The following is a 17,377-nucleotide window of genomic DNA, read 5'->3' as shown; positions in this document are numbered from 1 at the left end:
CCTAGAATGTCACTGAGTGTTATGTGTTCAGTGAGAAGACAGAAGCAAATACTTAGGCATCCACATTACAACCCTTGAGGTGACTGAGTGGTGGAAGCGACCGGGATAAGGAATGGTCTTTTGACAAAATGGGGAATTGTATGAATTTTATTTCAAATGTTATGATTTTTTTCTCCACAGTTAAATATTTAATTCTAGAAGAAATTATATTCCAACAAGTACCTTAGACTTGGAGCTAAAGCTCCTCACACTGAAATACACAAGCCGTCTTAAATAAAACAAAGTAAGTGAAGCTGCTGATTCTTTACAACTTCAAAATGTTGCCGCAACAAACCCTTGACCCTCCGTTTGTTTTCACTTATATGACAGTCTGTTTGGGCATCAAACTAGCTGGGCCTGAATTAAGTATGCTTTTTGCTGGTTTGTGCAGTGGAGTTAAAGTCCACTGAGCCTCCATTGCTTCAAGACTTGACAACTACACAATATAAAGTCACAAGTAAAATGTCTATTTTGATCAAATTCCACATGATCGTCAAAATTCTTGAGGTAGAATAATCAATACATCTAAATGTTGTTTACACCTTGTGTGAGAACCAGCTGGCTACAAGAGAGAGATGAGAATTGACACAAAAATGAGTGACTGTGAATAGTGTTATCTCCATTTATGTGTTTGATATTTTAAGTGACTATACTTGTATCATAGAACACTATGAGCGAGCTAAATCTTAAACAGAGCTCCACCCAGGAAAACGCCAAATTGCCATCGCCGAGTGAGGAAGATGTTCCCTCTTTGCTGGAAGGACAGAGTAACACTTCCAGTCAGTTTACTCTCGATCTCCGTCTATTTAGAAGTAGAGTTGCCTGCCAGCAGTATCTCAGGATTGTGTCCAAACATAATCATGATATTAGCTAGATCCTTATTTATGTGTCCCTACCCCTACCATTTATGCTCACTCGCTCTCTCTCTCACCCCCTCTCGCTGTTAGGCACACAACTCTCGAGTCCTTCTGCTCAACCCAATTACATATGCATCCATCCCTCCCATTCCACACATTTCCAATCTTCCTTGGTTAGCTACAACAAACATTACATTTACATATTGATTCCGTAGTTTTAGTCAATGTAAATATGCTGTCATTACAGTAAATTTGAGCTTCTGTTAGCATAAGATCGTCCAGATCTGCTCAGATTAAGAGTGTGATTGCATAATTAATGTGTATGCTACATATTAATTCCCCATCCTTTCTCCCAAGTCTTCCTTCTCTCCTTGGGTTCTGAGCCCTGATTAAGTGTCTGCTTCGGCCCTTAAGCCTCCCATTGATATTCAGTCGCACAAACCTAGCGTTTGCTTAAAACGCTACTTAACCTCACAGCTTATTGTAAATGAAGCTTCCAAAAGTTGATTCCCTACCGCCTCCTCCTCCACGTGAGGCACACAAAGTGTCTGCTTTTGCATTGTGGCCACTGCTCCAGGCTCTTCGTAAATCACTTAGAAAATTCAACACCTAGGCCCAACTGAATAAATTGTACGCCTTCATGCAGTAAATATCCACTTCCTACACAGACCTGAATATGGGCCTTAAAATTCTTTTTTTTAATTACTATTATTTTTTTTTAAACTGAGTAACTTGGGTATATATTGAATGAAATCTCACAATGTAAACAAAAAAAAAATATATATATATATATTTTTTGGGACCTGCACCTTAGACAATGCTACATACCTTCACAAAGTTTTATCGCAAGTAATTTGTGCATAATCCTACAAAAAAACAAGCAACACTCATCCTTGGCAGGGGTGAACTTCATTAATTGCATTTTCCCTGAGGCAGTTAGGACCTGTTAGTGACATTTGTTCTGAGTGATCCGTTTGTGCCAATGCATGTGTTCACACCTGGCAATTATCACGCACCTCCAAATGCATCTCGAGTGGCCACCTGTGATTGGATAGCGCTTCCTGTAAATGTGGAGGGAGGTTGTTATGTATCAATTGTGTTCAGCACTTCCATTATATTAGCATGGAATGAAATTGTTTTAGTAAAACATCTTTCATGGAAATGCAACTCAGTGTAGGAGTGACCCGACTTACAAGCAGTTTTTCAAGACACGAGCAGTTGCTTGGCCCATTTTTGTTTTTTTTGTTTTTTGTTTTGATTTGAGAGCAGGCCTTTGTGTTACAAGTGCTAAATGGTGGCAGCAAACTTAATATGCAGCAGAAAAAGTGGCCAAGTGCTTGCTTCAAGCTGTTTATTCCCTTTACCAGTTAAAGTTTAAAGTGACATTTGCAGTAAAAAAAAAAAAAACTTTTTTGTCATATATGTTTAAACTGTCTGTATGAACTGAGAGTAGAATATTGTTAAAATAATCTTTTAAAAAATACCACTCTGGCCCCATCTAATGCCTCATGTAATTTGAATTATTACTGTACAACTGGTCACCATGGGACATGAATAGCCAATCAGAAAGTGGAGTGACGGGAGGCGTGAGCGAATAGTTTGTCAGTCTTTTGCTCATGTGCACCTCATGCTCACGAACCTTGTGTAGAAGGAGACTATTGTCTTGTTTTTGGCTGTATTATTTAACTGTAGTTAGCAACAAAAGTTAAAAAGAAGGACCTGGACAGCTCTCTACTTCAAAATAAGGGTAAAGCTGTACAACAGTGGTGTGTGTCCTAGCTGCAGACTGCTGCATGGCCGAGCTTGAAAAACCACCACGTATGTCATGTTGCCCTTCTGAGTCGTTCAGAATCGTCAGGTAAATTGATCACCTCTCTTATAAACTGTATTTTTAATTGACTGTAGATTGCAAAAAATACAACATCAAACCGGTAAAATTTAATGTAACGTTGAACGCTTGCAGCCGACCCTGAGGTGCACTTAGGTGAGCGGGACACAGTCGGTCCCTTCCTCCAGGCCAATTCCAGTTGGCCATCAACGAGATTGTGCGGCCAACCAAGATGCACTCCGAGTCTGAGGCGGCCAGGCGAGCGCAAAGAACCAGTCTCTCCCTGGTTCTATTTTGTCCAAATTTAGTGAGCTGGGGGTGTTTCTTTTTGCAGGGACGCAAGGTGACAGGCAGGGGTGGGAACTGAAATGAGGCTATATTAAAATATTACTACCAGTTTGAAAACTTGCATATTGTCCCTTTAAATATATAAAAAAAGACCAAATCACATAACTTACTTCAGACTGCTACCCTAATGCTAACACATTCCAAAATGGCATAAACGTGCTAACGAAACTAGTATAAACTTTGCAGTAGTGTAACCCTTTAAGCAATGGATATTTGAACCCAAATGGTGCAGCAACACACCTAGACAGAAAATATAACAATACTCACAGGCATATCCTCTTTATCCTCTGCCAAAAATTACTATTACTGCAGCTTACTGAGTCACTTCAGAATCAGAATCATCTTTATTTGCCAAGTATGTCCAAAACACACAAGGAATTTGTCTCCGGTAGTTGGAGCCGCTCTAGTACAACAGACAGTCAATTTACAGAACACTTTGGAGACATAAAGACATTGACAAAAAACAATTGTCCTCTAGCACTTAGAGCAGTTCGAATGACTAATATTGCAATAGTCCGGTGCAATGACCATTGTGCAAAGGGCGCTGAGACTTCAAGGAGTGTATGCGGTTTAAAGTGACGAGTAGTGCGATAATCTGGGACAATGGTTGTGCAAATGTTACAGATACTCCTCAATCAGTGTGCAAATGGAGCAGATGCTACTCTGGCATGAGTGGCCAGTATATGCAAATAGTGCAGCATGGCGAGACAACTACTAATACATAATTGGCCCCACAGAAATGTGACAACGAACTCAAGTCAAAAAATTGCCAGCTTGTTGTAAGGTAGGGGGGTACCGACAATCCTTTCAGCAGTTTTGATTGTCCGTTGCAGTCGGAGTTTGCCCTTTTTTGTAGCAGCACCAAACCAGACTGTGATGGAAGAACACAGGACTGATTCGATGACCGCTGTGTGGAACTGTCTCAGCAGCTCCGGTGGCAGGCCGTGCTTTCTCAGAAGCCGCAGGAAGTACATCCTCTGCTGGGCCTTTTTGAGGACGGAGTTGATGTTGGTCGCCCACTTCAGGTCCTGAGAGATTGTAATTCCCAGGAACTTGAAGGTCTCGACGGTTGACACAAGGCAGCTGGACAACGTGAGGGGCAGCTGTGGCGAAGGATGCCTCCTGAAGTTCACGATCATCTCTACAGTCTTGAGCGTGTTAAGCTCCAGGTTGTGTCGGCCGCACCACAGCTCCAGCCGCTCCGCTTCCTGTCGATATGCAGACTCGTCACCGTCCTTGATGAGGCAGATGACAGTGGTGTCATCTGCAAACTTCAGGAGTTTGACAGTCGGGTACGCTGAGGTGCAGTCGTTCGTGTAGAGAGAGAAGAGCAGCGGAGAGAGGACACAACCTTGGGGCGCCCCAGTGCTGATGCTGCGTGTGGATGAGGTGGCCTCCCCCAGCCTGACCTGCTGTGTCCTGCCTGTCAGAAAGCTGTAAATCCACTGGCAGATGGCAGCTGAGACGCTGAGCTGGAGAAGCTTGGATGAAAGGAGTTCAGGGATGATGGTGTTGAACGCTGAGCTGAAGTCCACGAACAGGATCCTCGCATAGGTCCCTGCGCTGTCGAGGTGTTCTAGGATGAAGTGCAGTCCCATGTTGACTGCATCATCCGCAGATCTGTTCGCTTGGTAGGCAAACTGCAAGGGGTCCAGCAGGGGACCTGTGACACTCTTGAGGTGGTCCAGCACGAGACGTTCAAAGGACTTCATAATCACAGATGTCAAAGCGACAGGCCTGTAGTCATTCAGACCCGAGATTGCAGGTTTCTTGGGGACTGGAATGATGGTGGAGCCTTTGAAACAGGATGGAACTTCGCACATTTCCAGAGATCTGTTGAAGATCTGAGTGAAGACTGGAGCGAGCTGGTCCTTTGAGGCAGGATGGGTACACGTGGTCCGGGCCTGCCGCTTTGTTAATCTTTTGTTATTTGAAGATGCGTCTCACATCCTGTTCATGGATGGTTAACGCAGAGGTCAGAGGTGTGATTGTGGTCGCGGGTGCGGCCGGGTGGGTGTGTGGTGTGAAACTGTCCTTTTCAAATCTGCAGTAGAAGGTATTCAAGTCGTTGGCTAGTGTGCTATTGTTCTCAGCTTGGGGGGATCGTCGCTTGTAATTAGTCAGCGATTGGAATGCATGCCAGACTGATTTAGAGTCGTTTGCGCTAAACTTATTTTCCAACTTTGCTGCATAGATCCTCTTTGCAATGTTAATTTCTTTTGTCAGCTGGTTTCTAGCTCGATTATACAGGGCCCTGTCCCCGCTCTGATATGCGTCCTACTCAGCTTGGCGAAGCTGCTTAAGTTTACCAGTGAACCACGGCTTGTTGTTGTTGAATGTGCGAAATGATTTTGTTGGTACACAAACCTCTTCACAGAAACTGATATAGGATGTGACAGTGTCCGTATATTCATCCAGGCTGCCAGCTGAATTTTCAAAGACACTCCAGTCTGTGCAGTCTAAACAGCTTTGAAGTTCCATCTTTGCTTCATTGGTCCACTTTTTCACTGTTTTCACTGTAGGCGTCGCGCATTTAAGTTCTTGCCTGTACATCGGCCCAATGCGTCGGTCATGTGATACAATGCGGGCGCGGGAGTATAAACAGGCCAAGTCAGTCACCGGACCTTAACCCAATAGAGCATGCATTTTACCTCCTGAAGAATAAACTGAAGGGAGAAACCCCCAGAAATGAACAAGAACTGAAAGAGGCTGTAGTAAAGGCCTGGAAAAGAAATTTCAAATGAAGAATGCAACAGTCTGGTGAAGTCAATGGGTCGCAGGCTTGATGCAGTTATTGCAAGTAAGGGTTATGCCACCAAATATTAAATTTTATTCATTTTAAGTTAGTTTAATAATGTCTGTTCCACTACTTTTTCTCACTTGAAAAGTGGGTGGCTTCAAACAAAAGGTGCTCTATCCTGAGTTGTTTAACAGATGTAGATGTAAATATCATGAAATAAATTCTGAACTTTTGTCTCATTGATCTTTTGATCTGAAACTCAAATGTCTTCAGTATACAACAAAAACAATGGAATTGAAGTTGCCATTCCAATACTTTTGGAGGGGACTGTATTACTGTATGTTATTAAGAAAAGTAGTTATTAATGTTTTTATAAAGTACTAAAGTATGGCGTGCTATTTTCCTTATAAAAAAATAAGTTTAATAAATTATGGTGGTTTTCTTTCGGGGCTGTAACGGATAAATACCATTTCCATTAATTTCAATGGGGAAAGGTAATATGAGGTACAAGTGTTTTAAATAGAGCGTTATCAAGGAAAAAATTACATTTAAAGGTCAAGGCACCACTGTACTAGAAACAGTAGTGCTGAATTAGTGCCCCTGTTCATCTTTATAAACTATTTTAATTAAATTTTTGGGCTTGTGGTTGAGGTTGTGCTTTCCTTGGTTAATTTCATTATAGCTGGATTGTTGCCACATCAGCAGATTGAAGGACCCCATGCCGTTACTGTGCATGTGCTCATAACTGTGATGTAGCCTGCTGTGCTGAGTGGAGCTCTGACCAGGCATGTTTAGACATAACGTGTGAAATGGGTGACAAGCCCCCAGAGGAGGCGCCCAACTCCCTCTGTACCAGTAGTATATCACTTATAAACATGTTTCAGCTTGCCTTTTACTTGTTGCTCCTAGTAGTAATCTTTGACCACCACCTTTTACCTACTTCATTGAGCATATGTTTTATCAAAGTTGTTTGGGTAGTCTGGCATTACGCTCAATCTTACAACCAACTTCCACAAAATTCAAGGTTTGGGCCTGTGGCTAAGGAAGAATCCATGGCAGATAGGTTGTGAAGTATACACAACACTCACTTATTTCCCCTATGTTTTAATGTAAACAGTTGTCATTCTGTTTTAATGTCACGCAACCAATTACCTGATTGCGGGATGCTATGTTGTTCTGTGAAAGCGCACGGAGCTGTCAATATCCCGCTTTATATATTTGATTACATTTTCTGCATCACTCTGTGTATTTCATTTCCTATATTCAATTTCATTGTGTTCCTATTGTAATTTCTCTCTCTCTCTCTCACACTTTGTCAAGTGCTCTCCCAGACTCGCTAAACCAGAACTTTCTGCTGGTCATCAGTCACCATGAGGCCCAGAGGGACTACAACCTCAATTTCCCCGGCTCTAGAACCATACAAGAGGTAAGTGGAAAAAAACACGAGCACACACAGGATCAGTAGGTCCTTTTAAATATGCACCTGCATGCATGGACTCCTACATACGTAATATTCTGGTGCTCTGGTTCCCCATCAGGCAGCTTTCATTCCATTTGCTGAACATTGCTAGTCTATCTCAGCCATCGATTCATTATTCATCACAAATGATCACATTTCCAAGCACATAATTACTCTCACAGCTATGGCCCGGTACAACCCCCTCTTCTGCCCCACAATCCCAGTAAAGTGACTTTTACTCTCAAAAGTCTTAGCACTCGAGGAGGGTTTAAATTATTGAACGTTGTTTGATTTGGACATAACAAATAAGTTTTTTTTTTCCCTGCAACTAAACTATTGGTTTTACATTGTGTGTTGTAATTATCGTCTCCGTTTTATTGGACTCGGTATTAGGATGGTCCATCTCTCTAAACACCATTTATTACATTAATGCAAATTAAGAAAATGTATTTCTAACATTAAAATCTATTTACAGTGAGTATACACTTCACAACATCCATCCATCCATCCATTTTCTGAGCCGCTTCTCCTCACTAGGGTCGCGGGCGTGCTGGAGCCTATCCCAGCTGTCATCGGGCAGGAGGCGGGGTACACCCTGAACTGGTTGCCAGCCAATCGCAGGGCACATACAAACAAACAACCATTCGCACTCACAGTCACACCTACGGGCAATTTAGAGTCTCCAATTAATGCATGTTTTTGGGATGTGGGAGGAAACCGGAGTGCCCGGAGAAAACCCACGCAGGCACGGGGAGAACATGCAAACTCCACACAGGTGGGGCCGGGGATTGAACCCAGGTCCTCAGAACTGTGAGGCTGACGCTCTAACCAGTCGGCCACCGTGCCGCCAAGACTTGTAAATTTTTCTACAAAGCTTTGATTGACATTGTCAGTTACGTTTTTATTCAACAGTGTGTTTGTTATTGTGGTGTGAGTTGGCCCTGGTGTAGAATTCTACTGCATCACACATTTGCTAAACTTTTTTAGCTCTCCTTTCCCATTTGACAAGTTTTTTTTCAACTAATTATTCATTCTCCACCCACAACGGGAAGTTACTGCTTGCTCACTGCTGCCCCTACTGGGCCTTGCTTCTCTGTGAGTGTGAAGATCACACTGATAATAATCAGGCTACGAGTGGTGCTTGTAATGGTGCTAATTGACCAGATTAGTATAACCAGCATCTGAGCAGGAGGGAGGCAGCTTGCCTCCCTGGTTTCCTGGCTCTCTCTGTATTTGTGCTGTCCTGTTCCTCCTCCTCTGTCATCTTCCTCTCCTCCTCAGCCAGATGGTTTTGATGAGCACCCACTGTGAACCTTAAGTGTTTCTACTGGGATTACAAACACTAGGGAGGGTTCCCTGTGGTGTGGGAGGGGAAAACCACGGTCCCAGAAAGTAGGCTAACTGTCTGCTTGGTGGGGGTGCTGTAAGAGGCCGTAGGGAACCACACAGGGACAATGTGGGCTTTAACGGGCCTCCATGTTGTGGTCTTTTCCTTACGCATGCTTGTGTTGAAGCATCTCAGGGGACCCCTAGTGACAAAATGAGGCCCAGAACTTTAACCTGAATAGATTTGGATTCTGCTCTCCCCATGTTGACCGTGCCCTTTTATACATTTACTCTTTAGCATGGCATCTTTGCTTTTTTTTTTTTTGTTACCATGATGATGAATTAAATAATGTTGTCACGCTATGTAGGGACTGATTGACATGGTCCATTTGCAAGTTGTCAAGACCAAATGCTGTCATAATAGGTGAATTAAATTGGAAATGCTTAGAGAAGACAGTTATAGTTTAAATTAAAATGCGAATATAAGAACTCAAAATAATCAAATCACATTTTTGACTCATTGCGTCTTAACTCAATTGAGGGAAAATGGAATTCAATACTTGACTGCAACTAACAGAAGCGGAATTGATTCAGTCTCATAGTTTGCTGTCTGAAGAGAAACATGATGTAGCTGTGGGATGTCAAGCAATAGTCTACTATCGTCAAAATGACTACCATTGAAAAAAGATCTGAGAACATTTAGAGAAATTTGCTCATCATTTTTTTAACAATGATCTGTTCATTGATTGTCAATTTCACCCATGATGAATTCAAGAAATGTAGTCAAATGGCTATCCAGGATCCATGCATCCATTTTCCATCCTGCTTATCCTGTTCATGGTTGCCAGGAGATGGAGCTTATCCCAGCTGACTTTGAGCAAAAGGTGAACTCCCCTAAAGTGCTAGTACTGGTCGCCAGTCAATCAGATTCACACTTTGCCTGTACAAAAATCAGGCGACTGAACTTCTACACCATCAGTGTCTCCGCCATCCAGGATGTGGAGTGTATTTGTGCTACTACTAAGACTTGAGAGTGCAACAAAGAAGTAACACCATATTCAGCCAGCCTGTCTCCCTCTTTCTCTTCATACTGTGTCTACTCACAGACATATGGACTCTACTACAGAGCACCCTTCTCTCCCCGCTCACTCTTTTGTCCCAGTGAAAACTAGCCGAAGGTCCTGCTTGTGCATATCAATAGGGAAAGTCCTGTCTTCTTGTTTGTCTTAGCACAAGGCTATAGCTTTGCCTTGTGGCTCTTAGGGATCTGCCCTTGCCCCTCCTTTTCTGTGCCTTCATTCTCCATGTCTCTCCCAGTGTCCCCTCTCTAACTTCTTTCTTCTCCATGTCCCGAACACAGGGCTGGGTACACTCTGATTGGCATTACTAGACAAGAGTGAGGGGGTAAGTAGCTGGCTAGCATGTGAGCTAAGCTGTAGAGCAAATGTTTGCCAGGGAAGTAGCGGGTAGAATAGAGATGGCTGCCGGGCTCCAAGTTGTCCGTGACCAGACCCGTTGTCCTGGGGATTTCCTTCCTCTGCTGCCCCCCGGGGTTGGGCCTGGGGCCCATCCGTGTTTCGCAGCTGGGAGTCATATAGAAACCAAAAGATGACAAGGCTACAGCACTGAGAAAAGGAAGGGTGGCTAAAATAAAGGAATGAAAGACATCTGGAGCCTTGGGGAGCTGAAGAAAGGGAGCACGAGGGAGAAAGCTTGTGACTGTTTAACGGAAACTCTTTGATTCTCTTCCAGGCGGGGATTACAGGCAATTGGCATTTACAATGATCGGATCATTAATTTTGCTGTGAGGGGCATTGCCTTGTTGCTCAGCACCAAAGCCAGGCATGCAGTGTTCTCAATAACTTTCTCAAACGCCCCTGTCGGAACTCAGTTCCCAGTTTGATTGAAGTGATGTTACCTTAAATAGATCCCCACCTTTAGCTCCTGTATTTTCAACTCCATCCTTATTTATTTAAAATGATAAGCTGCAACTGTCTTTCAACATTTGGAGTCATGCCTTGCTAACAACCATATAGAATGGCATTTGGACCGAGCAAATAATTTTCTCTAATTCTTTACCAGTTAGATTACTATTATGGAAGACAGGGGGCAGCATTAGACAGAGGCTGTTACATTGTATTGGACAGTGCTAGATGTTGAGTAAATGATGTTCTTAAAGCTCAGTAGGTGCTGCAACATACATTTAAAGTACTTGTAGATGCTATGAGTACAGCCTGCTGTGTAGTCTTACGTTTTATAAGGCTGTGACTTTTAATTCTACTCTTAAAATATCGACTGGCAGCGTTTTTGCAGGTGGGCCAGTCCATTGTGTGGCTGTGTACTTCCACAAAGCGAACAGCTTGTCTTCTACTTTCAATTTCTGTCTCCACTCTCCTCTGTTCCCACCTCTCACCTTCACACTCTCAGTGGTGGGCATTAGTTTGTTGTTTCTCTCAGGCTGCTTTAACCTCTGACAGCAGTCTCTTCATTACTAGTGTTTTTGCCTCTCCTTTCCTCCCTTTACCCCTCTTCTCATCGAGTGGCTAGGCGGTCAGGCAAATCCCTGTAGTGCGGCTGGTCAAACATAGATATTACACTCTGTAATAACACTGGCCACCCGCTCTGACCCCTAGCCCTCCATCCTGGCTATGACTTCTCATCATGAGGGTCACCTCGGAGCAGTATGGTGAGGGCTTTACAACTGCCAGACAAAGGGTGGATTGTGCACTCATTCATTATTTTTATTTTATTTTTAGTGGCATTCTAATTACTGTGCCTGCCTGGACCAATGCAAAATAAATTGGCCACATTCGCTGTATGGAAAAAAAGCTGCCTTTAATAGTGCTCAGTTTTGACTGACTCACTTAGATTTATTATTTTGGGTGTAGTTTGCGGTGCTGTTCAACATTACCTGCATTATACTGAGTGGTTTCGACTTTTTTTTCAGTATTTTGTTTACCACATTTAACTGCACAGCTCTCAGCATTGATGCGGTGTAGTTGTACACCACTGCAGAATACAGTGACATTGATAAATATTGTTGATCTAAAATCAGCCAAAAAACCCTGACCATAACGATCTTTGTTAGGATTTATTTATTTCTTAATCCAGAGCTTGTATTGGATCTCATTAGATTGTGCAAGTGATCGTAATGTTGTTGCTGGTTGATGTGTCTCCTCAAGTAGAAACTTTGCCCCCATAGTCTTCACAATCCAGTGTTTCAGCCGTGTGCTCGACATTGACATTGATGTTGTGTTTGTAGCGTTCTTTAAGTTTCCACTTGCATAACCAGCAGCCCTTCATATGCTCAGGGATCCATCTCTCCTAAGTACTTTTTACAAAGACGGGATTTGACCTGTGGACTCTGCCCTACAATGGGCAGTTTTCTCAGCATCAGTGTCCATCCCCACAGGCCCGAAAACTGTGGCTCTCGCTAAACAAATGCTGTAGAATCCACGGCCGCCAGCGCTCAGACGCCGATGGGCTTTGATCACCTTCGGCTTCCGCACATCAGGCTGGCGTTAGGCCTTTAAACCAGCAATGTGCTGGACGGTGAAGCCCGACACCCTTAGGGCCAGGCGCTGCTGTCTGCTAACTGTTTAAAAGCATGGAATGTTATTAATTGATGCAGATACAGCATCCGTGCGTGAATAGGGGGAGAGAAATACTGTTCATTTCAGAACGTGGGGCTGTTGATACAAGGCATTAGCTATGGCATCTGAGGAATGCTAAAAACACTGCTCCCCTTTTTTCATGGTGTGCCTTCTTCCTTTGGGTCATCTCCTTCATTCTCTGCTTCCTTTCTTGTTCACCTGCTCCATAAATGCAGCATTCTTTGATGCAGTCCTTCATTGTACTCACTATTTAATTAATCTTAAAGAATGTAATATTGTCGATTTTACCATTACTAGCTATTTGTCTCAATGCATTTGTCATTAGTTGGATGTGGGGTCCTAATGTACAGTGATACCTATTTCTTCTGTTTGCAGGTGAAGAGGAATGTTTCAGACCTAACCAACATCCCAGTACGGCATCAACAGTGGGAAGGATGGCCAGCATCAGCCTCTGATGACTCTGTAAGAAGACATGTGTGCGCGCACACACACACACACACACACACACGAACGCACGCACACACAAGCATTATTAAAGTTCTGTCACTCATGCCTCTTGGACACAAACAAAGGCATTATTTATTTATTTATTTATTTTATAAACACAAACTGCCTGAAATTGTGTAATAGCTGGACTGTGCACTTCCTACAGTTTCAGATAGAACCACCTATTGCTTTGAGCTGCGTTTACCTGCGAATGCATTCATGTGGTCAGAGATTTTATTAGCGAAGTTGGAATGGCCACTTCAACATGAGTACAACACACTAAGAACTGTGAAAATCGGATAATGGGTTCAGAAGAAATTTTGTTTTTTTGGGGGGGGGAAATTTTTGTGTGACATGGACTATAGAGAATTTGGTCCAAAAATGTCTTAAAATTACAGTAAAACAGTATAACTTGATTATTTCTTTACGTATGTCCTGGAGGTTTCGTCTGCGACTCGGGGAACCCCTTTTCTGATTGGCTGAGAAGTTTCAGATAAAAAGATCCACCACTAAGCTCGTACGGGCCGAAATTCCGAGGGATTCTCCAAGTCGAAGTTTCAAACTTGCTCTAAAAATTTGACTTAAATAGTGCAAATGGAGCATTATACGTGAGAAGAGCAGTGTGGGCAGACTTTACACCGATCTGATCCGCTTGATCGGTATCGGCCGATAATAGCATGTTATGCTGATTGGCTTTAATGTCATAATTCCATTTGTTTTATGGAAAGTTTCATAAAGATGGCAGCAACTTATCACGTTGCTAATTTTATATTTGTCGAGGGCCATTTATGTATCGACAGTCTAGTGTAAAAATGTAGCTAATATGTGCCCTCGTTTTAACATACACAGTATTTGCATGAAGGACATGCTCTCCAGTGCTTGAATCCAGAACTGTGGTCTTTAGTACTATTAAAATTACATGGTTCATGGTCTACCTGTGATGGCATTATGTAATACTTTGAAAATGCATCGGTGCTGTGCCATGCCAAAGCCATCTGTTAGAAGCTAATTAAGATGTCAAAGGCCGTTCCCATCATGTGCCCTCTATCTGTGGACATTATAGCTCAAATCATTGAGTCCCACTGACCTCACTCATCCTGAGGTCGCTGGTCCTGGCCATTCATCCACGACACAGTCAAGCTGATCAGAAGCAGAACCTTGAGGAACCTCTGACCCCTTTTGTCTCACCCTGTCTTTGACAGCGTATGTGTTCCCATGCTAATTGTAAGGGATGGTTTATCATGCTACACTGTGGAGCCGCTGTGCACATATTCTTAGGGTCACCAGTGAGCTAACGTTTTCCTTTTAGATCTATGTAATTTTTGTTTAGTTTTAAGGATTGGTATTTGCTTCTTTTTTACCCAGAGATGCATTAACAAGGACAACTTTACTACAGTTTCAGTTTAGATTTGTTTTGGTTACAAAAAAATAGGGGGGGGGGGGAAGTACATGTACAGTAGGGTCCTGTGCAAAGATTTTAGGTGGGGCACTGGTTTTGTTGTTTTATTTACCTTTTTCACAGTAATTATTTTGACATACTAAAAGAGAGTTCATAGTAAGACAGATACAGTTAGTATTATGCAAAAAACTATTTCCAGAAGACTTTTCATAGTTGTGGTTCCATGGGCCAAAAATGAAGCCACTCCATATTATGGCGCATCTAGGTAAAGGTACAGATACAGGAATTTATTTCCACCATTTGAGTCACTGTGGCATTAATGGAACTCTCCACCCTCCAAAAATATATTGGTATCCTCTGTCCACATCCTCTATAAAACTAACATACAGATGGACAAAAAAAACCTAAAATGTGACACTAAACATTACTTGCTCTTTTTTTTTCTCTCCTTCCCCCCCCCCCCCCCCCCCCCCCCCCCCCCCCCCCCCCCCACTTGGAAACAGTTCAAGTTCAAACAGTCTGGGCTCTACTCAATGAACACTCTGATTTCTGGTTACACATGGTTATTATAGCAAACAAAAAATGGTGCCTCAGACTTATGCATTATATTTTGTTCTCAATCATTCATTGAATTATACTAACATTGAGAACAAACCTTTAAATTTAAATATATGGTGAATAATTAAATGATAGTCATTAACTAACGGAAATGTGGGTTTCTTTGTGGTTTCATCCAACAGCAGGCAATCAAAACTAGCTACCACCAAATACATGTTATTAATGATATCCATGTAATCATCAAATAGTCTTCCTTTAAAAAGATCATTGAGGTATTAGTTTATGTCATTAGTTTGCACTACTATACTGAGAGCTGTTCTTAATTTCCATCCATCCATTTTCTTTACCGCTTATCCTCACTAGGGTCACGGGCTGCTGGAGCCTATCCCAGCTATCTTCGGGTGGGAGGCGGGTTACACCCTGAACCGGTCGCCAGCCAATCGCAGGGCACATATAAACAAACAACCATTTGCACTCACATTCACACCTACGGGCAATTTAGAGTCTTCAATCAACCCACCACGCATGTTTTTGGGATGTGGGAGGAAACCAGAGTGCCCAGCGAAAACCCACCCAGGCACGGGGAGAACATGCAAACTCTACACAGGCTGGGTCGGGGATTGAACCCCGGTCCTCAGAACTGTGAGGCAAACGCTCTAACCAGACGTCCACCGTGCCGCCTAGTGCAGTGTTGTAAAATATAAAACATAAAATAATGTAGATAAATAAACTGGTTATATAACATGTAATTAAGCTGAAAGTCAAACACACCCACAGAAGTACATTTGTGTGTTGATGTGTCCCTAAAAGGTGTGGCCTAGTGAGGGACATCAGGAGCTGCAGTCAATTGTCTTGGCCTTTGACCAAGCAGTTAGACGTCAACACTGACCTGTGTTTTTATTTTGTATTTGTGTGTGTGATTGCACCATTCAATAAATGGCTTAAAGTGCATTGGCAACTGTGGCGCTCCTTTTTCCACTTCAATTGAGTGGCGCAACACAAAGCAAATTGGAGCACTTGTAAGTCAACGTACCACTGTGCTTGTATGACAGTTAGGGATGTTACTAGCGCAACACAAAGCAAATTGGGGCACTTGTAAGTCAACGTACCACTGTACTTGTATGACAGGGATGTAACTTAAAACATTGCTAAAACAGATAAAGCTTCTACGATGGCCACAGTTTGTGTGTGGTATAAATTAATTCACTTTACATTATCTCCTGAACATTTGTTTTGAATTTAGAACAAGTCAGCATCACAGAGTGGCTTGTGTTCAACGTTGTAGGTTCCACTGTACTTGGCAGTTGATGTTACAGACATATCTTTATTGGAGTTCGATACTCAACCCTAGACCCGTGTGTAATACGAATAGTTGCAAAAATAAATACAAATGTAAATTCAAGCAGGAAAACACAGTAATATAACACAATTAAAGAGGGGAAGTAGACTTAAGTAGTAATCGATTCCACTGAAGGCGAACTGGTGTGTGACGGAAATGTAATCTCAGCCTCTGGGCTGCCATGTTTATTGGCCCAAACCCCAAGAGATGAGACTGGGCTAGACTGAGCTAGACACTAACATTGGCTCCCTACCCACCTGCTTGGCCAGCCAAGTCCCGGGCTTTCTCTGTTAATACCTTCAGACGTTTCAATAAGGGGGCTGCGGCTGAAGCAGAGGCCATTATTACACTTCTGTCTCTGCTTTTTAATATCGTCTCATCCAGGAGATACAGAGGCTATGGCATGAGATGCCATCATATCCAAAACGACCAAGCTAGCAGTAGTCCTAATGCTAAAGAGTAAATATTTATGATTTGATATGTTTATATATATATTGCTCATGATAAAAACAAAAATCAGATAATTTAACTATGCTCATTATTGTGGTTATCATTTAATAATGAGCTGTGTCAAACGTTTTGTCTTTGACTTTCAGCTTAATTACATGTTATATAACCAGTTTATTTATCTACACTATTTTATGTTTTAGATTTTACAACACTGCACTAGGCGGAATGGTGGACGTTTGGTTAGAGCGTCTGCCTCACAGTTCTGAGGACTGGGGTTCAATCCCCGGCCCCGCCTGTGTGGAGTTTGCATGTTCTCCCCGTGGCTGCGTGGGTTTTCTCCAGGCACTCCGGTTTCCTCCCACATCCCAAAAACATGCATGGTAGGTTAATTGAAGACTCTAAATTGCCCATAGGTGCCAATGGTTGTTTGTTTATATGTGCCCTGCGATTGGCTGGCAACCAGTTCAGGGTGAACCCTGCCTCCTGCCCGATGATAGCTGGGATAGGCTCCAGCGCTCTCGCGACCCTTGTGAGGATAAGATGCTCAGATAATGGATGGACAACACTGCACTATCTTTATTGAATAAAAACGTAATAAAAATTGTGGTGTTTTTGCTGGGGTTCGAATTGTTTAATGGCATTTCATTCATTCATTCATTCTTTTTCCGTACCTCTTATCCTCACTAGGGTCACGGGCGTGCTGGAGCCTATCCCAGCTGACTGGGCGAGAGGCGTGGTACACCCTGAACTGGTTGCCAGCCAATCGCAGGGCACATATAAACAATCATTTGCACTCACATTCAAACCTACGGGCAATTTAGAGTCTTCAATTAGCCTACCATGCATGTTTTTGGGATGTGAGAGGAAACCGGAGTACCCGGAGAAAACCCACACAGGCACGGGGAGAACATGCAAACTCCACACAAGGATGCAG

At 42.8% G+C, this 17,377-nt stretch overlaps 1 protein-coding gene across 2 annotated transcripts in view; it reads left to right on the top strand.

Annotated features, from left to right (window-relative positions):
- The window catches only part of faf1 (Fas (TNFRSF6) associated factor 1), a 95,666-nt gene that overhangs the window by 14,528 nt on the left and 63,761 nt on the right, over positions 1 to 17,377 (top strand). For both annotated transcript variants that reach the window (XM_061779186.1, XM_061779185.1), the window contains 2 exons: positions 7,133 to 7,238; positions 12,587 to 12,673. In XM_061779186.1, the coding sequence (XP_061635170.1) occupies positions 7,133 to 7,238; positions 12,587 to 12,673 (193 nt within the window). The remainder of the gene's footprint in view (positions 1 to 7,132; positions 7,239 to 12,586; positions 12,674 to 17,377) is intronic.

Source organism: Phyllopteryx taeniolatus, chromosome 7 (assembly GCF_024500385.1).
Source record: "Phyllopteryx taeniolatus isolate TA_2022b chromosome 7, UOR_Ptae_1.2, whole genome shotgun sequence".
Classification (NCBI taxonomy): Eukaryota; Metazoa; Chordata; class Actinopteri; order Syngnathiformes; family Syngnathidae; genus Phyllopteryx; species Phyllopteryx taeniolatus.
This window is presented reverse-complemented; position numbering and strand designations above follow the sequence as displayed.